The sequence below is a fragment of the Polypterus senegalus genome, chromosome 1 (assembly GCF_016835505.1).
Source record: "Polypterus senegalus isolate Bchr_013 chromosome 1, ASM1683550v1, whole genome shotgun sequence".
Classification (NCBI taxonomy): Eukaryota; Metazoa; Chordata; class Cladistia; order Polypteriformes; family Polypteridae; genus Polypterus; species Polypterus senegalus.
Genome location: NC_053154.1, coordinates 118,722,305 through 118,746,637, shown reverse-complemented (window position 1 = coordinate 118,746,637; position 24,333 = coordinate 118,722,305). Strand labels below are relative to the sequence as shown.

Here is a 24,333-nt window from a genome sequence, read left to right as displayed (position 1 = left end):
AAATATAGCTATGTGTTTTGGTTGGTGTTGCTGTTTTGCAGCCTGGGATGAAATCTTAGCTTGATCATTGTCTTTTTGTAGTTTATGTATTCTCTCCATGGCTTACAGTAGACTGGCACCTAATGCTGCAGTCAATGCTCAAACATAACGTTATATAACACCTATAGCAGTACAGAAACTGCTACCTTATTTTTAGATCATAGTCTTTATTTGTGTAATAAGAATGCCGGTTCAATGCTTAGAAATGCTGCCTGATGGATCAAGTGTCCTGCATTACAGTCCTGCATCTGCAAAATGTACATGGATTTTACTCCAGGTACTGAGATGATCTCCCCATATACCAAAGGTATCTTCATTGTCAACTGTAAATTGATCCTGTGTGGGTGTGTGTGAGTGAGAAATTACAATCTTTCTGGACTAGATTCCTGCTCTATACTAAATGCAGCCAGAATAGGGTCTGGTCCCCATGACCACTATGTGCGTTGAGTTGCTTGAGAATGGCAAGCTGACAAGATGGCTGATAGTGTGCAACACAGAAACAGTCATTTGATGCTGTAGAGAAGCACTGTAGACTCCAGAGAAGATTCATCAGCTCCTCATTTGCCATAAGGAACTTAAAGAAGAGAAAGCACATTTGCACATCGTTCAAGAAATTTCTCCTGCTTCAATTTATTTTAGTTGTACTAAATTTGAGCTAGTGACACTATGTTGTAACCACGTCCTTGTTTTACATGCTCCCATTCACAAAGCTGCAGTACCCCGAAAAGAGAACGCCTTTGCAGTTGACCTGTATTTTCCTGCCATGATCAGACTGATCCACTCAGTTCTGCTACAATCTTTGCTGACCAGCAGTGGGTGATATTGTAGCCCATTAAAATCAACTAGAAAATAAACCAGACTTGTAATACTGTGGAAAACAGCAGCAGTTTGGAAACATAATAGACAGTGCTGTATTGTTGAGCATAAACAGAGAAAAATTTAATGAATCCACTATGAAATACTGAAGGCTCACCTTAAATACACAATATTAAAGTTCGATGGTCCTACTTCTCCAAAGTTAGAAATAATAAATCCAAGAATCTTACTTTCATCCATTTACCACTTTTGACACCTGGGCTCAGTTAATGGAATGCATGTTTTAACCATCCCTTTTCTCAAACTAGCCCCAGTAACTTTCCATCCCCCATGATGCCTCAGTGATTCTCCCTCATTGACAGCTAGGATTAGTCCAATCCTCACCCAGCTAAATAGTGCAAACATTTACACGGTACAATGTAAAATACCTACTAAATTGAACAATGCAACAACTACAAAAATAGGTCAAAATAATAAATTGCCCAGAGTGTTCCAGTGCTCATTTGTCTTATCCAAGAGTAATGGAGAAACCCTACTGACAATCTTACAGCAGCATGATGCTGAAACTCTTTTTCCCTGTTTAAGTGAACTCTTCAAAATGTATGCCACATTACCTGTCACAACAGCCTTAGCAAAGTGCCCATTTTCAAAGTTGAAACAGGTGAAATCAAAACTTTGCAATAGCTGTGGTGAGGACAGGCTTTCTGACCACCATTGACCAATCTGAAGTTATTGATATATTCAAACAGATGTCCATGAGGTATGTCTATGTTGATACCAATCCAGAAACAGCTTAAAAAATGAGCAGAAAAGAAAAAAAAAGTTCTTTCCATACTATTATGTAGGGTACATAACAATCTGCTTTATGTTTTGTAAGCTTAAAATTATTATTTTTTTTCATTTTAGTTAGAGACAAGCTTTTAGGTTTTTTAAAAAAGTTACTTTTTGATGCATTGAATCATTGGTAAGATTGGTTACTACACTGACCAGAATGATTAGACTTGAGTGTAATTATATTGTAGTCCAAGAAATTATTTTGGTATGGACTTTTGTTAAAATTCTGGAATGTGCCCAAGAGTTTTGCATCTGCCCCTGTGTAAGTCTCTGCACGCCTCTGCTCCTCAAATTTTACAGAGGCACCATCAAGAGTGTTCTGACCAGCTGAATCACTGCCTGGTTTGGGAACTGCAGTGTCTCTGAGTGAAAAGTCGTACATGGCATAATGCACACAGCAGAAAAGATCTTTGGAACCTCTCTACCATCCATTAAAGACATCCTTATCAAGTATCTAAACTAGCTCTGCCAGGTTTTATAACAGTTTCTACCCCTTGGCTGTCTGGACCCTGAACTCTATGCTGCCTACATTCCTTCAGATCTCCTCCTAGTTGTTTACCTATATACAGTACATCTATTACTACTGTTATCTTTATTATTGTTATTAGTGTTATCGTTAATTTATTTATTACTTTCTATTTTAATTTATTATTATCTATTAATTTACCTACGCAAGATTGCATGTGTTTGCAGAAGAGAGTTGCTGAGTATATTGGGAGAAGGATGCAAAGGATAGAGCTGCCAGGGAAAAGGAAAAGAGGAAGGCCTAAGCAAAGGTTTATGGATGTGGTGAGAGAGGAAATGCAGGTGGTGGATGTAACAGAACAAGATGCTGAGGACAGAAAGATATGGAAGAAGATGATCCGCAGTGGCAAACCCTTACAGGAGCAGCCGAAAGAATATGATTATCTATTAATTTACCTATTATTTATCTATTTATAGTATAGTATACTGTAGTATAGTACAGTATAACATAGTTCTCTATTTGTCTTGGACAGTGTTTATCTATAGTCCTGGGAAAGATTATTTTGTGCCACTGTATGGTACAATACTGTGTATGGATGGTATGACAATAAAGCCACTCGACACTATAGAAACTGCTCTCATTAAAGGAGTTCATGACTTATACAGTACCTTAATACGGAGGCAGATAATAATGTACATTAGTTCTTGTTCTTTTAAATTTGACTGTCTTACACAGTCTTTCTGGCAGTGGATTGAGTTGATTACATTTTTATGTAACAATAGAAATTATATGTCAGAAATCCATGATAGTAGGTATGGTGTGGCACATGGACCTACTTTGGGTCCCTTATTAGACTTAATTTATATGCTCTTATTAGGCCCAATCATCTTGAAACATAAAGTGTATTGTCACAGTTATGCAGATGACACACATATTTATCAATAGTGCCAGATGACACTTGGGCTCTAAATTCTCTGATTCAGTGTCTTACTAGCATCACTGAATGTATTATAATTTCCATTATTATTCACTTCAGACTGTTGCTAAAAACAATTCACAGATGTCAACTTTCTTTGTAAATTTAATTTACTTGACATGACATAACTAAACAGTACATCAATAGGCACAGAGCATTTAAATATTCAAAGAGATATTCATAGGATATGTTTGATAAATGTAATATACATATGAGACAGAAGAATTATTAACAATTATAAAACAAGGCAAGACAAATCGCTCTCAAAAATAAAAGAAAGGAAAACCTTTAGAGAAACCAGAGAACTTATTCTTACTAAATAAACTTTCTAATTGCAATCTAAACGTTCTCAGGTTTTCAGTTCACTTTTGGTAAAATGTCATGTTATTTGACAATTCTCTTTTTAAAAAAATCACACTACGTGCTGCTTCTTTCCTACTTGCCCCACAATCATCTATAGGGAGCATATGACTTTGACTCTGACCCTGAGTGTGTCATAGCCAATTTCTTACATAATGTCAATTGCATAAATCATGGACAAGTTACTGCCCACAAAACAGTTTGTAAAGAAGTATTGAAACAGTAGAACAAAATAATATCCTAAAACCTGCTTAAACCAACTCATAAGGCAGAAGCTTTTGTTGTCTTAAGCTCTAGAGTGAAGCCAGGCCTTTCACTGTAAACATACAACTTTAATTTTTGCCATTTGTGCACATTGAGTTTAATGATCTCATGTATTAATGTAATGTAATGTTAATGCATGTATCACTTAAAACTATAACCCAATTTCAGTTCATAAAACTACTTACAAAGTCCTAAATCTGAGCTCTTCAACCATTAGTGTCTTAATTATAAAATACTTGCCATCTTTTATTGGCTCAGTTACCAATTTATTCTTTATATTGGTGGGTTTCAAATTTAATGTAGTGTGTGTTTTGCTTCCACACTTTACTCTTTATTAGAATTTTGTATTAAAAGAACTGTATGTATACAAAAACCCTCTACTTCTCTTCATCAAGGGGAGGGGATCAAGTACTGCATACAATACCCTCCATGAATTTATGAAAAAATAAGCATATTATCCTGTTGGTTGAAAGTTGTTAATTCCTTATTTGTTTGCTTTCTATTGGGCAAAGTGATTTTATTGCATCAGTTTCATTCTGAACTTTTAAGTGATAAATTTGTATTCCAGCGTATAATGTTAAATGAAATAGAGTGGTTCCAGTTTTCCTCCCAGAATTTAAAAATTTCAGACCCTTATGACATTTTCTAATGCAGTTGTCAATGTTTACTTCATGAAATGTTAGCTTCTTAAGACAAATTAATAATATAGTGCATTTAAGATTTACATTTTAGCTGCTAGTATTGTAGCTCTCACCACAGTGGTATCTATAAGTATCACTATTAGCTCTCCACACATTATTTAAAGGAGCCATACAGTATAATGAGTTTGGCATTTCTGGTTATTTGCCCTAACTTCCTTTTAATTTTAATTAGGTGTATTACTTTCTATGTGTTGTTGTCAAGTGTTAAATGTAAATATTCTATTTACATATTTTTTAAATTAATTGCTTATTTGGGAATGGTGGTGTTGTGCAGTTTGCCAAATTACAATTACAAACTAGTTTGATTCTACATTGGATTATCCTTGGTTAACACTTTGCATTTTTGTTAGTTTCTTCAAGGCCTTTCCATTTCCACTCACAATACAAAGACATGCTGTTATGTTGGACACAGAGTCTAAAACTGACGATGTATGTGTGTCAGAGTATCTGTGTGTGAGAGTATCTGTGAGTCTGTCCCAAAATGGACTTTCATACCAACCAAAGCTACTGCTACCAACCACCACTACTGCTAGAATATCTTGTGGTCCCTCCAACCCTGTATTCAGATAATGGTGAGAGAAATAGGAAATATAAATCACGTCTCTTAATTAATTAATCAATCAAATTCCAAAATCTTCACTGAGCTCAGCGTGGGCATATTTAAATGTAAAATCCCATTTTATTTAAATTGCTTTGGATTCCCATAGTGCCTGGTTTGCCCACTTTTCACATAAAATGCAGAAATTTCTAAAAGCAGTTGTAAATAAATAGTTCTAATGCTAATGTTGAATTGCCAGCAGCACACTATTTTATAGCTTCCAAGACAACAAATACCACTAAAACAGTGTTTCAAACTTTTTGGCAACATACATGAACAAAAAGAACATCTAGAGCTTAGAATCTTATTCCGAGGGATGCAGGAATTTGATATCAGTGTGGAAGAAGCAATACTGGCAATTCAAATATATGGAAGGAAGTCCAAAATTCAGGTATAGATGATGCTACTAAGTCCCACATCTTGGAGCTTGATAATCAACTTTGATGGAAATTAGTATTAAAGGAATACCCCATCCAAATATTATATTTTTTTTAAATGTTTCTTACCACATGTGGTTTGTAGTGATGGCAAAGAAAAAAATGTAATATCATGTTTTCATGTAGAGCTTGTACTTTATTGGAAGCAAGTGGTGACCAACACAGGAAAACAGCAAATAATATCAAAACATTCATGAAAACATTTTCACATTACTCGAGTGGCATAATTCAAACCAAGTTATCCAATCATATTCTTGAAAGTTAAGGCAGGACTTTTGGACAATGCATCTGTATCTGGAAGAGAGGCGTGACTTCAGATCAAAAGTGTGAGTTAATTTGACTGTCATTTTTACAATATTTAAGCAAAATATGCATGCATTTTGCATGTTTTGAGTATACAACCAGAGGACTTATGCATCACAAGTAATGTGAGTTTTTTTTCATGGATGTTTTGATATTATTTTCTGTTATCTGGCTTTGGTTAATATCTATTTCTGTTCAAGCATAAACTTTGTTAGCTCCATTCTAAATCAAAATATGAGATTAAATTTTTTTACAGTCATCATTACAAAGGACATGAAGTAACACTTCATTTTTGGGTGGAGTATTCCTTGAAATGCTAAGCTGTAGTCTGCAAACAGGATTTTGCATAGCAGTTTTTATTATCAAGGTGTGCCAGGATAACATGAAATAAAACAGATATGGCACCCTTTGTGTAACACGCTACCTGGAATGTTATGTTTAATCATAATATGTTTAATGTTATCTTTCTGAAGAAGGAGACCATAGATTTTTTAATGACATATAAAAAACCTATTCTACAATGCCAGCTCAGGGTATTCAACTAGTAATGTTATACTGTAATGTTTACTCCTATATGGTGATGCCTCTGAATAATTCAGGCCCAGCTTTAACTTCCTCACTCATTCAAAATATATGTAGAATTAACACTGTCACTGTACAGTAGTTTTCATAAACTAGAAAAAGCACTTTGATATAAAAAGCACTACTAAAAAAAGGACAAGTAACTGATATATTAAATTTCAGCATTGTTGTCCACAACAAAAAGGCTCTTATGATTTCCTCATTTGAATGTCTGATGTGAAAAATGTACAGCTTTAGCATTAATTTAGTGGTTGTTACCTAAATTCTACTCTCTACTTGAACATAATCTTTCCGAACCAAGTTAGTTTCCCCCGCCCCCTACACATGAATCTAAAATATGTTCATTTTTGTGATGCTGTGAAGTGTTGCCAGTAGTTATCAAGGATATGAGAAGCATTGTTTTAGTTCACATTTTGTAACACAGTGAGGAGTCTTTTGATATTCACTGCTAAAATGCATTCATTTATTGATTGGATATGTTTTTGATTCTACTAAATTAACATGCATTTGGAGGCAAATAACATCTTCTTAGAATTATGGAACCAGATCTGGCTTGAGGAGATCCTCACAGAATTCAGCACGTGAGAAAACCAGTGAGGGCTGACACACTTTTGCTACAACAGGACCCAAATGAGAGAAAATATACTGTTGAATGCCTCTGCTACTTAAAGATGCAAATGAAACAGCCTAAAAAAGTCTTTTAGGATCTTATATGATACAGAAGTAAATAATTAAACTGAGCACAGTGGTTTGCATTAGAGACATATTTATAGTTTAAACATTTTTAACATCCTCATTTATACTAGGTGCAGAAAGGTCTCTTACCCATTGCATTACTGTTTAGTAATAGAACTCCATGTGCGTTTGCATCTTCTTCCAGTGCCATGTAAAATGGATGACTACCATAGCAATTCATTTGATACTAAATAAGAGAAAAATGATAGAATTAATACATTTTGTAGGTAGTTTAAATTGTTTTACCACAACTAAGGCAAAACAAAACTTTTTTATTTAATTTGTTTCTTTGTTAGAACCTTTTCAGCTCCTAATCAGTACAAGTTCTACTAGCTTTATAATAACAATGGTATTTGTCTCCTTTGAATGATCATAAGCCTTACATATTAAATATCTTGAAGAAAATGTATGATAATTACACTGGACATTTTTAGCTATCTCCCTTAGCTATGCCCTTTGAACACTTCTTTTGGAATGCTCGGAGAAGGAACTTATGTTCTTCTGGCAGTGGTGTAGCGTGGGTGTCAGCTGCCCGGGGCGGAGGAAAATTTCGCCGCCCTCTTATTTAGGTATTTCAATTTAAAAGACTAAAATATACAGTAATTCTTTGCCGGCCCCTAAAGTGCCGCCCGGGGCGGGCCACCCCTGCCGCCCCCCCTACGCTACGCCACTGTATTCTGGGTATCTAAAAAAATGCAGAATAGCGAAATAAGATCTTCTATAGATTCCATCTATGTTCAGATTCAAAACATTCTTACCTGAGTTACCAAAGCACTGAGAAGAAAATTAATTCAAGCCATCAACAGAAACAAAGGATACATTTGGTTTTATACTGTGGAAGTGAAATGATTGATACTATCAGAGGTACAACAAAAGTGGGAAAGATATCTAAGAAAGTACAAGAAAGTAGGTTGAAGTGGTAAGGACGTGTGATGAGGAGAGACAATGACCATGTTATCAAAAGAGTGATGTGAATGAAGTTACAGGGGTAGAGAAAATGAGTGAGGCATAAATTGGAGGTGGATGGATAAAGTAAAAGAAGGTCTAAAGGAAAAGGAATTGACTGGTAAGGAGGTACAGGACCGAGCTGTTTGGAGAAGATCGATCAAGCACATCAACCAAGAAGAAGCTTTGGAAGTGAAATGATCAAGGAGGAATAAACATAATCTGACTATGGAAGAAGGTTTAACAATACTGGGAGGTCCAGATCTAATTATGCAATTATGAAAAGGCGAACACATTGCACCCACTGTTAAACTGACAACCGTCTCCCCGACATTTTGGAATGCAGGGCAGGTGCTGCCATCTATCGGCAACAAAAATCATTTTTTTGTGAATTCTCTATGTAATAAACTTAATAAGTTATAGCGTAATGAAAATGGCATAATTAGATCTGGACCACCCTATACATGCGTCAATTCTGAATTTTGTGAAAAAGTTTAATTAACTTGATATATGAACTCAGGAATTGTAATGCCAAGTGGATTTTTCTAGTTGAAATAAAGCCACCAAATATTCTGACAGCCTCCGAAAAGTTGTTCTAAAGAGCCTGAATTAATTACTTTTTTCTGTCCCTGTATCTGTTATGCCACCATATTATTTTTTTTATGGTTTTATGGGTGACTTCTGTATAAAGGGCTTTGTTCATATTCTCTTTGATAGTGAAGAAAGAACTTCATCATTCTGCACAACATGTATTTAGACAGTACAGTATTTAGGTCATGAACCTTATAAAACTAAATAAAAAAGTACTATTGAATAGTATCATGTGAATTAATCAACAATGTAAACCTAGGTAAGTATAAATGTAAGTATCACATGCCCTGAGATGTAGCTCAAGTTCAAGTTTACTGTCACATGCACACAATACATAGTGCACATGTACACAGTACAATGAAATCCTTACTTGTGTATTTCCAGTTGACAATATTTCAAAACAAAATGACACACACCAAAAATGTATAGGTAGCCTGCAATACAATATGTATAATATATACAGTACTTGTATTTGTTTCTACATATATCAATATATATTGCGTGTGCACATTGCTTTTTATGTTATATTATTTCTTATAATATTTTAATACTACTGGCTGTTTTGTAACCTTATGAACTATTAACAGATACTTTCCAAAATGTAATGGTGCGAGTGTCAATTGCCCTGTACCATTTATCAGATTGAAGGAGCGAGAAAGGCAATTATCCATATTTAATTATATTGTGTCTTTCTTAGGCAGTGGATGTTGTGCATGTCCTGAGCAGAAGGCAGCTGTGTGCTTATATTATTATGTGCCACCTTCATCATCCTCTGAAGGGCTTTACAATCTTGATTCAAAAAGAAGCCATACCAGGATATGATGTCGATTAACAAGCACAGATTTCACTGAGAAATGATAGAAAAATGTGAGACATCTGAGTATACAGAGGCACTGGCGAGTCTTTTTGAGGTGTTGTGTCCACTTGAATTCATTACTGATGGTCACCGCAAGAAGTTTAACACTGCTCCGCCTTTCAACGGAATTTCCTTCTAAACAGATGTCAGTGTGGTCTGCCTTCTGCATTCTAAAATCTATGACTGGCTCCTTGGCTTTGCTTCTATTAAGGATGTGATTGTTGCCCTTGTACCACTGATTCAGTAGGTAAACCTCTTCTCTGTAAGCTGTCCCATTGTAGTTTGTGAACAGGCCTATGATGGTTGACTCCTTGGCATATTTAATGATGGGATTGGAACTGTGTCTAGCCACATAGTTGGATGTGAACAATAAGAATATAAGGAGATTCAGCACGCTACTCTGTTGAGCACCTTTGTTAAAGACCTTTGTTGGAATTACTCAAACCATACATGCTAAAGGATGCTTGCTATTAAGTCCAAAATCCAAAAGAATGATGCTTGGTTTTCAGCTTTCCTGGAACAACAGTGTTAAATGCTTAGCTGAAGTCTATAAGAAGTACTTTAGAAAAACTTTTTATTATCCCAATGTACCAAGATGTTATGAACTGTAAGGGAGATGGCATCTTCTGTGGAGCAGTTCTGACAATATGAAAGCTACAAGTAATCATTGCTATCTGGAATTCTGTGCAATGTGTTCCAGCATCTGTCAAATCACCTCACCATGATGAAAGTGAGTGCCACTGGTCTGTAGTAATTCACTCAGTTCACTTTTATGACCTAAGGTGCAGGGATAATTGTTGTCCTTTTGAAGCAGGCAGTTAACACATATTATCTCAGAAAAATGTTCAAAATGTCACTGAAGATGTCAGATAATTGATTGTTGCAGGTTTTTAAAACATCTTATGAAATTCCACCCATGCTTAGGACTACATCTACAAGCAAGAAGGGACATATCCTAAAACCCAATACTTAATTTTCAAAATTTGGATTGTTTCTGAGCACCTGGTGCAAACAACACTTTTTTTTTTTGCTATTTTTCTATAACTGAGACATGCTAAACCTGCTATTCAAAAGGTATAACGCCGAAACAACCTTTGGAGTCAACATTGGCATTTGTCATAATTTACTCAACCTACCAGTGCAAAGTGTGCTGAGGGCACAGGTCTTAATACTAACAAATAATTAATCTAACTGCCTCTGAAAATCTTTTTTTTTTTTCAAGTGCAATGGGCACTACCTACCTTTTAAGGTCTACTGGAAGTTCCAGGAAGCCTAGCCATCCCAGAAAAGATGGATGGCAAAACATAGTGCTGTCCCATCCAGTTACATGAACCTTCCAGAAGAGTATAAAAGGGAGCAAGGAAGAAGGAAGGGCAATTTGATTTTATGTAAAATAACTGTGCACTTTCACTGGAATGGCTGCCTCAGGTGGGAAACTGAAATAAAATTATTTATAAATAGTCTAGTTTAATGATCACAAATTATAAAATATGCAGTGTTACTCAAATTAACCTGAGTACGGTCTGCTCATGAACAGTGGAAAAAGGAGGTAGAGAACAAAAAGAGGACTGCCAGAATTATCAGTGTGGACAACAGAGATCACACATTGAACAGTGAATAAACATTCAATTTTTCAATACATTGAAATGTTTTTGGATTATACAGTTAAAAATGTTTTACTCACACCAGGTGGCTGATCTTTAGCAAACATGCCCCATGTAAGCCAGTTCAGATCATGACGAAATGAAGTATGTTCTGTTTCACCAAAGCCATAGACGTACTTGGAAGGAAATCGAGTTGAAATCTGAATGAACATGTCAGTGAAAATAAACCCTGGAAGAACGGAATCCCATCTGGAGTAGTAAAGCACAAAATATTTTACACAAACAAGCACACACATACTATAGGCATTTATTCATCACCATTTATAGTGAATATTATTTTATGTCTAAAAATGGAAAACAACTGAAGATTTTTTTTCTACGCACATGACTGTTCCAGTGCTCTTGCGTTTCACTTTAATTCCAAATGTTTCGTTGCTGATGGAGACATCATAAAGCTGGTCTACTGTATTGACTTCAATGCTGGGCACATTAAGCGGGATGGGTACCTCATATCTTTTATTTTTTGGATCTGATATCTAAAGAGAAAGAAAAAGAATCCTCCATTTCCTGGATCTCTCAGCTCTAATTAAAAACATTAGCACTAAGGCATAATTCATTTCTTGAGGTACAATACAGGCATGTGATCCGCAAGATGTCCAAATTATAACCTTACTCCTTTAGTCCAGCTATATTGGTGGCTAATGTACTTTCAACCCTAGGAAAGATACTGATCAACATCACAGAACATTCTCAAATGTAGCTCATAAAGACATTAGTGACTCATGTCTGTACTGATATAGCATTAATATTTTTTTCAAAAGTTGCTACAGGCGTTAGCCAGCAGTGCAACAGGTCATATCCAGTTATCAGAAAAGGAACCAGTTCATTAGCCATGGTGTTCTGACACTTGTTGTTTCTCTTTTGCAGTAAAAAGTAAAAAAAAAATTGACTGTGGTTCATGGGGAGACCCAACTTGAAATTTGATTCTTTTTACAGGAGAACAATATTGCTTTACTACCTAGGGTTTTAAAGGATATTCAATGGTTTTACTTTATTTATCACAAGTATACCTTGTGATATATGTGAACAAGTCACCAGACTTACAGAGCCCAAATTAGAGGGGAGACTGGGAAAATATGCTGACGTGACACCTCAGACTCACTGATTGTAGTCTAATTATACAACTGGGAGGACTGTGATCCAGAATACTTCCTCTGAGCCCACCACTGATCAGTCAGTATCACACCTCGATCTCTAGGGTATTTTGCTCCAAAGAAATGTCATCAGCATAAAACAGGGAGTGTAACTGATGCACCAGCTGTTCGGTTTTCATTGTTTCCATTACCTATGCTATTATACATGGTTGTCTGAGGCAGACCCATTACAATTTTTGAGCCTTATGCTGTCTTCTCTTTGCAGTCAGAGACCTAAAAATGTAATCCACTGTTTTATAAAAGTAATAAAAAAAAGTTTATAATATTACCTTAAATTGTAACATATAGTTGGATAGATACTTTATATCAACTTGAAGTACATCTATAGGTGGTGAGGAACTGCCATATGGTGACGCATATGCAGTATTTCTTGTAATTGTGGCACGAATTCCTTGGGGAATGTGTTCTGCTTTACTTACAATATACCCATAGTCTTCTGGATAAAAGCACCATGGGACTTTTGGAGTTACTGCAGGCTGCAAAATTAGAAAAAAAATTACATTGAAAGATAACAGAAACAAAACACATTTTAAACAAGTCACTTATTAATGCATAAATGACTTTATATAGTGCTGGTCAAAATATCCACTATCTAGAGTCTCATAGTGCTTGAATTCATAGTGAAAACATACTTTATACGCAATAGTATGGTGCCTGAAAAGAAGTACTTTAGTGTAAATCCTACTTACACATTTGCATTTTGGCCTTAAAAGGCAAATAATCATTTTATTTTATACACATTAAATTGTATTTTTTCATTGCTGTTTTGTCTTTTTGAAGAATAATGCTAGTAACGAATTTGATTGACTCCACTGTATAGATGTTAACTACTATACTATATAAGCTGGGTATTTTTAGCTTTGTCAATTATCTTAACTTTTATTATTAGCAAGGCAAGGTGAGCTATGTTCTACTTGCATTGCTCCTTCCTGTTGTAAATACTTTAGTACTAGCAAGGAAATGTTGACTCATCACAAACCTTAACTGATTTTAGAAACTTCATTCATAAATATAGTGTCTTCATAAAAATGTGAACTATTCATTCCCACTTTTTCACATTTAAAAATCTCTCGGCATTGTTGCTGAATGCACCAGACAGCAATGTTGCCAGTGTTAAATAAACTGTTACCTTATCAAACTAGCCCATAAAAGTGGATAGATGGAAAGAATTGACCTATACATATACTCAAAGTATCAATATAACACTTGTGCTTTTGCTATGCAGGATGCAAAATTTCACTTGTGAGTCACACATTACTAGCCCTTTCCATAAAGACAAAAACAGTACAGTTAAGCAATTCTTTCAGCATGCATTCTCCTGGATTAAGTACTTTGTTGAACCACTTCAGGCGTCTATAATAGCTGGTAATCTTTCTGGAGTAGTTTTTATTAACTTTATAAAATATATTGTACCCTTTTTTCTGTTAGTGTCAAGTGATGGACAGTATCTTTTGAAGTGGTATCAAAGACTTTTGAATGAATTAATGTCACGACTATGACACAGCTTCTCAAGGACTTCGGTTTTGTTTAATTTAAAGCATTAAAGTGCTGCACTATTGAAAGAAAATCAATAAACAAGTTTGCAACTGGTAATATTGTCTATGCAATCACCAATCCATTTTGGGCCATTTTTTTCTTTAATTAAAAGCACGTAAGAAGATGGATTCTAAGCCAGCAACAGTGATGTGATACTAGTCTTTTTCAGAAGATACTGACAAACACATCCAAATTGTCTTAATTCTGTGTTCAAGCGACAAGGAAATATCATGGAAATTTATTACTAAATGAAAAGGAAGGGAACTTTCAAGACAAGCAAATGACAAAATACACTTAATTTAACTAATGTACTCTACAAACAAGTATATCATTATGTTTTCTTCTCTAAAATATATTTCTAATTCATTTAGTATGTTATTTTTTTAAGCAGGTTTGTATTTGGAAACCTCAAGAATGCAACATTATTTTAATTTCGTCAGCAAAAAAAAAATGGTCACTTCATTCTATGCAATACAGACTGATATTAGCAGACAGTCTGAGTTATGATCGTTGCTATTTTTAACAAGTAATGTTCTTTTATGTTGTAAACATATCACCTTCAGTAAATAAGTGTTTAGATTGGAGAATATTTTGGGGAAATCAGCATCAGTGTAGCATGGGTAATATTTGATGATGCTGTGAGCAGGCATAATAGCCTTAGATTACAATGTAAGACCCCCTCCTGTGTATGTGCACACACACACACATATATATGTACTATCTTATATATAAACGTCTATGTGTGAAAGTCTGTCTGTCTGACCCGGAAGTGAGAGGTTGAGTCTGGGTAAGGGCTCCACCTCCGAGGAAACAGAAAACGTGCTTAGCCACTAATAATACAAGGGAGGCGAACACGTCAGCAAAAACAAACCTCAGAAAAAAGACAAAGTCGCTTAGCTGCTAACATCGGTAAAATGGTCTTCCGTTTAATTTTCCACCAGCCACTAATATACAAGCGAGGTGAGCATGTCGGCAAAACAAAACCTCAGAAGAAAGACAGTCGCTTAGCCGCTAACATTGGCAAAATGGCATCTCTTTTACTTTTCCTCCTAACCGCTAATGCACAAGCGATGTAAGCACGTCGGCAAAACAAATCCTTATAGGAGAGAGTTGCCCATGGTAGTTCCTTTACAATTACAGTGATCCCTCGCTATATCGCGCTTCGACTTTCGCGGCTTCACTCCATCGCGGATTTTACATGTAAGCATATCTAAATATATATCACAGATTTTTTGCTGGATTTCTGCGGACAATGGGTCTTTTAATTTATGGTACATGCTTCCTCAGTTTGTTTGCCCAGTTGATTTCATACAAGGGACGCTATTGGTGGATGGCTGAGAAGCTACCCAATCAGAGCACGTATTGCGTATTAAATAAAACTCCTCAATGATATACGATATGCTTCCCTCTCGGTGCTTCGCACACTTAAAAGCTCTAACAGAATGTATTGATTTTTGATTGTTTACTTTTCTCTCTCTCTCTGACATTCTCTGCTCTTGATGCGCACTTCTTTGAAGAGGAAGATATGTTTGCATTCTTTTAATTGTGAGAAAGAACTGCCATCTCCGTCTTGTCGTGGAGAACAGTTTAAACTTTTGACTAAAGGGTGTTATTTCATGTCTAGAGGGCTCTAATAATGTTAAAAAACGTATTTAGAAGGTCATAAACAGGTTTTCTATTCTCTAACTGCGAAAATATTAGATTTATAAATAAAGAATCTTACTTCGCGGAAATTCATTTATCGCAGTAGAGTCTGGAATGGATTAACCGCGATAAACGAGGGTTTTCTGTACCTGACACTTCTACATTTCAATTTTTTTTTCTGACGATTTCAAAAGTTTCTAGCAGCACAGGCTAGAATTTATATAATATATACAGTATACTAGCCGAGGTACCAGGTTATTTTAAATAGTGACCCTGTTGTTATGGTCATCCACACTGCCTCTCCATGAATGTGTCTTCTCTCTTTAGTTCTGAATATATTCCTGAGTTCCTTGCTGGGATATAACCATGAACTATAACCATGTATGACTCAACATTACTTCAAGGTGGACAGTTTATAGCTAGTGTTAAATTAACATTTGAAGTGTATATATGGACACACCCTTTCCATTTATACATTTTAAAGAATACGATCACGATAATAGTTAATTTAAAATTGGCAATTTTGCTGAAGTTTGCAAAAACAAAAATTAGTAATTTGATTTTTTTTACAAATCACCAAATTTTCAACATTGAAAATTATGTAGGAATTTCATTGTGTATAATGTAGCACATATATTCCATGCTTGTAAAGGTCATGCCAATGTGCTTGCCAGTCAGTTAAGCTGCTTTAATCATTTATACATACATTTTTTTAAACATATTACCTTTATGTAACATATATTAGAATATCTGCGGTGGGCTGGCGCCCTGCCTGGGGTTTGTTTCCTGCCTTGCGCCTTATGTTGGCTGGGAATGGTTCCAGCAGACCACTATGACCCTGTAGTTAGGATATAGCGGGTTGGATAATGGATGGATGGATATTAGAATGTAGGCAGTTATTGAGATACTTGTAATTTGATAAATATACTTTAGTATCACAAGAAGCCAATAATTTGCATATTTTAAAACATTGCAGTATACTGCAAGATGTATTAATATATTTCTAAAGGTATATTTTAAAATACTGCATATTCTTTTAAAATAAGGTATGTAAAAACAGAAAAACATATACATTTCCATCTGGGGAAGAAGCTCCTGCTATGCTCATGTGAAGATAGCCTTCTATGGAAGTCATCCCACTTGTTGTCTAGTATATCATTGGTTACATGATTTAACAGTTATCCTTCCAGATCAAAGGAATGATTTCTTTCCTTTCTGAGAGGTGAGAGGGTTCAATATTCCAGATGTATACTAGAAGCAACTTGCAGCAGAATCACTAGGCGTGTGAACCAAACCCAGTTGCAGTCATATGTGTTAAGCCAAGCAGAAGTTGTATTTGATAATAAACGTTAGGGTTGAGTTTACCTTCCAGATGCAGTTACGAGCCTTGCAAGCTGCTTCATTTGCATTTTCTTCTGGGTGACAATCAAATCTTTCCAGTTCATTAGGATTTACATTCCATTCAATGACATAATTCTGGCCTAGTTCCAATTGAAGTCCAGTTACTATTACAGTCTGCAAAAACAACAAAACAACATTAAATATATTGAACAAGGTAGCTGCATTCTGTTGAATAATTTTCAAGTCTCTTTGCAATTATTTTTTATTTGCAATTAATTACATTTTTCAATTCAGTTAATTAATTTGAAGAGTCAAAAAGTAAACAGAGCATTATGGGATGCCCCAGATGCACACTGGCTTGAGAGACAGATGGGTTAGAGTGTGCTTCAACAATACTTCTCAGAGATCTGAATAGTTTGTAATTCAGCCTATACTGCTGGAATAAGACATATTTAGCTTAAAAACATGGCCTAAGCAATATCTAAAAAGTGCACTAGTAAATGTCACAGGATGAATAGTATTGAAATATAACTTTTAGACTTACTTTCACTACCCATTTTTGTCTTTGTTAACAAAAATGTAAAATTACACAATTCTAGAAGGATTATTAATTCAAATTATAGCAAGTTCTATGTACCTATGATATTTTTGTGATATAATCTATAAAAAAAGTCTCCACATTTTTAAGACCCTAGATAATACACTACCTCACTAAGCAAAAAGCTTTTTTATTCCAAGAAGACTGGCTGAGGCATCTTTGACACTCTTACTAATGGAGCCAAAGCTATCTGTTTAATTTGACCGTGTACTAATAAAGCTTTTAATTATCTCCTCCTATGTTTGTGGGGTTATAAATGATTATTTTAGTAACATGTTAAAAGAGAAAAGAAACATCCATACATCTTCTGTTCAGCACACTTTTCATTTCAAAAGGAAAACTGCAATTCATTCCTAGCTGTTAATTCACACCTTCCTAATCACTAAAACAGTGGCCAGTTTTCATCGGTATCTGAAACCCTCTTATTCCATGGCAGAACATGGAGTTATAGATTATTCAGGTAAGCACTGGGTGCAAAAAAAGCAGAGATGAACCCTCAAAAGTGCTGCCACTTAGTCTATCAAAAGACAGAAATTAAAAAATCAGACCACCCATTCATTAGCAAAACCTTTATGTAAATTTCCATGCAAAAGTCAGGATCTATTAAAGAAAACTTGATGGGAATACTTGCATATATTTATGGTAACTCTGACCCATCCACAACTTGGAAATGACAACACCGGGGAAATGCAGCCAAACCAGCTAAATTAGGACGCACGTGTATAATTTATATCACCAAGACATTATTATAATTTGTGTTGATTTGACAAACATTTCATTTTAGAAGTGATGAATATGATGTGCAGACTAGTTTACTACCCTTAAAAGAGGGCCAATGCTGCATATTTGCATAATTTATCATTAGTTTATGCAACCTACCTGTTGTCACTTCTCAGGGTTAGAAACAAAAGTACAGTGAAAATACAAGTGTAACTCACTTCCTGTATAGAGAAAGTTTGAAATTTTTGTCCTACAGCCTATTCATAGCCTAAAGCTTTGATACAACATACTTTGCCTTGCACTACTTGAAGACTATGCAACTGGTCAAATATGAAGAGAACAAGCTTTCAGGAATCCATGGTTGATAAGCTGATTTAGACTATCGAGAACAATTTTCTTGTAACTATGTCCTGAGAAACACAGACTGTATGACATCAGGCTGTACTTGTTGATTTCCAGGTTTTAAGAATAGGTGTCATTATTTCAACAGCAACTATGTGAGGGAATTGGCTAACAGGTCAGGAATATCTCAGCCAAGTTTCAGGGCCATCATTGCCATTGAGTTGACTCGATGAGGCAGTATAGTTAGTTGTTGTATGGTGCAAGTGTGCAGGCCAACATAAAAGAGCAATTTGCAGACATGTATGCAAATATGGTTTGGTGGCATGGGTCAACCCATGGTTCACTTATAGTGAGGCAAAGTGGCATGGACAGAAGTGAAGGAGCTCTAAGTGATTACTGGCTTGTTGGGAAGGTAACTGGCTGAACACTCAGTGTTAATATGGGGTGTGCTGTTTGATGTAACAGTAATCACATTATTATATGGTGATGGTGGCTACCTCCTCAGACACTGGCACCTTATGTCTTTCCTTGATCCCAAGAGTGCAGAGGAGAACTGCTTTAGTGCACCATAGGACTCCTCAAATGCAAGTGAAAATGTCTAGACAAATTAGGTGCTCTAGCCAATAAACGTCTGCAGCATCGTGATTGAATATGTATGAAGTTCATTAGCATAGTACATACATGGTTGTTTCTGGGTAGCAACTGAGATGTTTTCATGGTGCATTCACATACACAGATTTAAAAGAAGATTGTCATATATTAAGAGTAAATTGCATAGAAATGTGCGTACACCAGGTTTTATAAATCAGATTTTTTTAATGGTGTACTGTATGTATTTCCTGTTTTTTCATTTGTGCCTATTTTCACACTCAAATCCATGCAAAATTTTATAAAACACATCCCATGTGTCCTTCCTGCCTTGACCCAGCGATTGCTGTGATAGGCTCCAGCTGCCTAGTAACCCTACCCTGGATTAGCTGGTTAAGAAAATGAATGGATGAATTGACTAAACATTGTAAAATCACAACGACTTCAAAAGGAGGTTAAAAAGATGCTATAAAAAGAGCTGTTAAAGAAGAGATAATTTTCAGTCTTCAGTACCCTTTGAAAAACAAATTCGCTGAACAACTCTGACAGATCCCACGATGAAGCTGCACAGCACCAGACATCTCACTGCATGTCAAAATGAATAACTAAAGTCTAATTGGAAATGCCAAACATGCCATAACTGAATGTGGTCACAGTGTTTCATGTATACCCATAGACGGTCAGTTGACAAATAATTAGGAATGTTATACTAATGCTGAATAGGGCCTCCTTTTGCTCTCTAAACAGCCTCAATTCATCATGGCATGGATTCTACATGTTGTTAAAAACATTTGTTTGAGATTGTGATCTATGTTAACAAGACTGTGACTAACAAGCCCACTGAAGACTTCTAAACTCTCATGTTCACAAAACCAGCTTGAGATAACTTTTGCTTTGTTACATGATGCATTATCATGCTGGAAGTAGCCATCAGACGATGGGTAAATTCTGGCCATGAAGGGATGTACATGATCAGAATCTATACTCAAATAGGCTGTGACATTCAAGTGATGAGTGATTGGTATTAATGAGTCCACAGTGTGATAAGAAAACACTGTCCACCAGTAACACCAGCCTAGACTATTGACACAAGGCAGGTTGGGTACATGAATTGGTACCAAATTCTGACAATCATCTATGTGCCTCGGTAGAAATCAAGATTCATTTTTCCAGTCTTTAACTGTCCAGTTTTGGTGAGCATGTGTCCACTGCAGCATCTGTTCTTGGCTGACAGGAGTGCAACCTGATGTGGTCTTTGTCTGTTGTGGCCCATCCATCCGTTGGTTTGACATGTCCATTATGAGATGCTTTCCTGCTCCCCACAGTTGTACAGAGTGGTTATCCGAGTTACCATAGCTTTTCTGACAACACAAGCCATTCTGGTTATTCTCCTTTGACCTCTCTCGTTAACAAAGTGATGTCATCCACAGAATTTTCTGGTCATTGGACATTTTTATTTTTCGCACCATTCTCAGTAAATTGTACATACCATTGCATTTGAAAATCCCAGGAGATCAGGAGTGTCACAAATATTTAGATCAGGCCTATCAATCATGCCACAGTGAAAATCACTAAAATAACCTTTATTCCCTATTCTGCCATTTGATATCAACATTAATTGAACCACCTGACTTGTGTCTGCATGATTTTGTGCTTTGCATTGCTGCCTCATCGTTGACTGATAATTGCATGAATACAGAGGTGTACAGGTGTTCCTAATAATTTGTCCAATGAGTACATGCTAACTTGCAATTTAAAAATGGAAATAGCATGTAATGAAATACACATATTATAAAGTCTTATACAACTCATAACGACTTAAGCATTTGATCAAGGTAATGAAAATATTGTTTCATTTAACTCTAAACACAAGATGCTGCAATTTATTCAATATGGTATAAAAATAGTTCAACAACAGTAAGAAGTATTTTTCATTTGTGTATATGTGGCTCAAATTAAATGCCAACGTTCTGAATTCAGATATCACCAATGAACTTTTTTTAATTGCGTTTCTTAAACAACAAACACACACCATGGATGTTGTCTTCTTATTATAGAAACTGTAGCATGGGACTGAAATGAATACAATTGTAATGGAGCTTTTTACAGGATAATAAAATTAAGAGCCGAACATTTTCACTGAGTTAATGTGTTATGTGCTGTAGATATAAATACAATGTATTTACAGAAGTTTGAGGATATGCAACATATAGAGTAACATAGCATAAAGTCTAAATATGGATATTGTTGTGCTACAAATGCAGTATACAGATAGTCAATGTTTAAGATACAGCTCTAATTGCAACATTCTGTTAATTTGTTTAGTAAGATTTTAAGTCAGAAATACCCTGCTTTTTACTATATTTCATGAACTATTCAAGAACATTATAAATTGTCTCAGTAGAGTTTTCAAAAGTCAAAAAAAGTTTATGTTATCTTGAAACGTAAATGACTATGATAAATGCATTCTTCACATTTGGAAGTCATTAACATTGTTTTTAGCTATTAATACTATAAATTAATTTTCAGTGTTTTCCATACTGTAAAGATATGAATGCAATTAAAAACACTTTTAATAAAAAAAAAATATGCTGAAAAAAATATATACATATTTTAAATGATATAAGGAATAAGGCAATTTAACATTAAACAGGGTATTTTTGCCATAGAATGAACTTCCTACAGTATACAACAATCTATACAGCAATTATTTGAATAAAACACAAAAAATAAACTTTTTGACCTGGCACCTACCTATAATCCATGTTAGTTATGTTAAATATTCACAGTGAGTCAAAGCATATTACATTAGTCTTTGGGATATATATTAATTTTTGTTTTAAACAGCTAAAACTTTTATGAAGACTGTTCATACAGTTCCAAAATTATAGAGCAAGAAAGGTATTTTGTATGTCAAGTGTACAAACTCTTTAAAAGGAGACAGTTAAAGTGGAGGTAAACTATTTAAAATGTGCTATCCCACTTCCATCTGAATATCTAGGATACCATATGGAGAATTGTGTTTATGAGAGTTGAGAACATGCCTAACCATATTTTTAACATACTGTATATAGCAAAATATATATTGTATTTTAATATGCTTCTTTGGCCTTTTAAAAGTTAAAACCTTTTCATTAATTCCATGCAGAATTCTAGAAGTTATCATATACTGAAATCAGCATAGTATGAAATAAAACATTCAGATTTCTAAGTATTCACAGTTTATGTGAATTACTTTACTAAATAATAAAGTACATTCTGATACAGAACTGGGTTTCATACCACCAATATAAACAAATAAAAGTAATATTCTTAAATTCATATCAATTTTGCTAGAAGCCTGAGTCAGAACACACTGAAAAACAGATAATTAATGAGGGAATGGTTAAAAATTGACGGACGGAGAAATATCTTAACAGTTTCCCTCAAACAGAATAATCAATAGATAAACATGAAGCTAGCAGCAGTAAGTAGGCAACAGCAAAGCTATTGTAAGTCTCAAGAGTTACTTTAGAGAGTTATGTCGACTGCCTATGTATGAATGCAGCTGCAACCAGTAACGTTGCCTGCATTCATTCAGAAGTAATTCATGCTAAAGGTTCAGCTTTTAAGTTATTCATTACAAGGAAGTACCAGAAGAAGCCATGCAGAATGTAATGATTAAATTCAGGAGTAAACAAAAAGTCTGCCTAGAAAAGAATACACATGACCAGATATTCAGGAGTAACAAATGACCTAAGCTAGTTCACATACTGGAAGTGACCTAACAAATATGCCACTTTATGCTGTTGTAACAGGGCTCAATGATGCCCTGTTACAGCAGTTAAAAGCAGGACATACCTTTAGTTTGACAAGATCAGTGCTTGCTTTTGCAATATACAAGACAGACAGACAGACATATATATTCTGTCCTTCTGCAGCTTACTGGAATGCACTGTAATAGTGTCTACCATAAGTTAGTGCTATATTAAAGAAGGCCTAATTGAATTATACCTTTATGAAAAGGAAAATATGCCTTTATAAAGATATGCAAAGGCATAACTTTTTAAATTTACTTGTATCTTGTAAGTTTCTTGATACATTTTATGCAGAAAGTATTAGCTTGTGTTAGGCCATTACTGTAAAAGGACATATATAAATATTTATTTGCTGTTAAACATCAAAATAAAAAATTAAACTGACTAGATCATTAATAATAAATAAGCAAAGCTACATTTTGCTTATCATTCCTGTACATTATGTCAAGTTTAATTTATAATGTTATTAATGATGACAAAAGAGTACAGAGCCATGATGCACAAAGGAATCACACAGCTGCCATACCATATGCACTTCAGAACATGTCTTCCACCTTTTAGCTAAGCATGTCTGGGCCTGGCCAGTAGTTCGATGTAAGACCCTCTAAGAAAAGCTAGGGTTACTGCTGAAAAAGGTGTAGGTGAAGCCCGCAGGGGGAACTTACCTTGTGGTCTGAATGTGGAGCCCAATGCTCCAGTGCAGTGACACTGTGCTGAACAAATGGCACTGTCCTTCGGATGTGATGTAAAATTTATGTCCCAACTCTTTGTGGTCATTAAAGATCCCTAGGCTCCCTTTGTAAAGAGTAGGGTGTATATCAATGTCCTAGCTAAACTGCCCATCATGGCCTAGTCATACTAGCTCCCTATTCTTCTCATATCTTTAGCTGGCTATTTATCTCTTACCTCTTCACCACCAGAGCATACTGGTGCAAAATGACTGCTGTCACATCATCCAGTTGGATGCTGTGCATTAGTGCTGGATGAAGTGGCTCCCTACTCAATATGCAAATATCTTTGAGTAGTGAGAAAAGTGCTACATAAATGTAAATAATTATTAAAGGATATTTAAAGCATGAAAATAATTTTAAAATTAGAATATCATTGCAATTTACAGTACAATGGTCAGCTTATGTTTAAAGTAACATATATCATTGTATATGACAATCATTTCTATGAAAAAACAAAGTTACCTAATTCTTTTAATTTGAAAAAAAAAAACAACTTTTTAATCCACTGATTCATTTGTCAGAAATTTAAAAATATACTTTTAACCAAACAGAAGCAAACAGCTTTGTGCTTACAGTTAATATTAGCAATGTTCCACCATGAAATGTAAACAAGCTGATCTGTCAACACTATTTCTGGTCAAAGTAAATTGAACAAAAGGTCACTCCATAGAAGAAAGTGGTAATCACCAGCCAGGGGACCTTTTCTTTTGTGTAA

General features: G+C 35.1%; 1 protein-coding gene across 1 annotated transcript in view; it reads right to left on the bottom strand.

The window, feature by feature from the left end:
• The window catches only part of si (sucrase-isomaltase (alpha-glucosidase)), a 191,640-nt gene that overhangs the window by 71,090 nt on the left and 96,217 nt on the right, over nucleotides 1-24,333 (bottom strand). The window contains exons 25-29 of the mRNA XM_039756899.1: nucleotides 16,867-17,016; nucleotides 12,591-12,797; nucleotides 11,492-11,643; nucleotides 11,188-11,356; nucleotides 7,202-7,298 (exon numbers count right to left, since the gene is read on the bottom strand). Of these exons, the coding sequence (XP_039612833.1) occupies nucleotides 7,202-7,298; nucleotides 11,188-11,356; nucleotides 11,492-11,643; nucleotides 12,591-12,797; nucleotides 16,867-17,016 (775 nt within the window). The remainder of the gene's footprint in view (nucleotides 1-7,201; nucleotides 7,299-11,187; nucleotides 11,357-11,491; nucleotides 11,644-12,590; nucleotides 12,798-16,866; nucleotides 17,017-24,333) is intronic.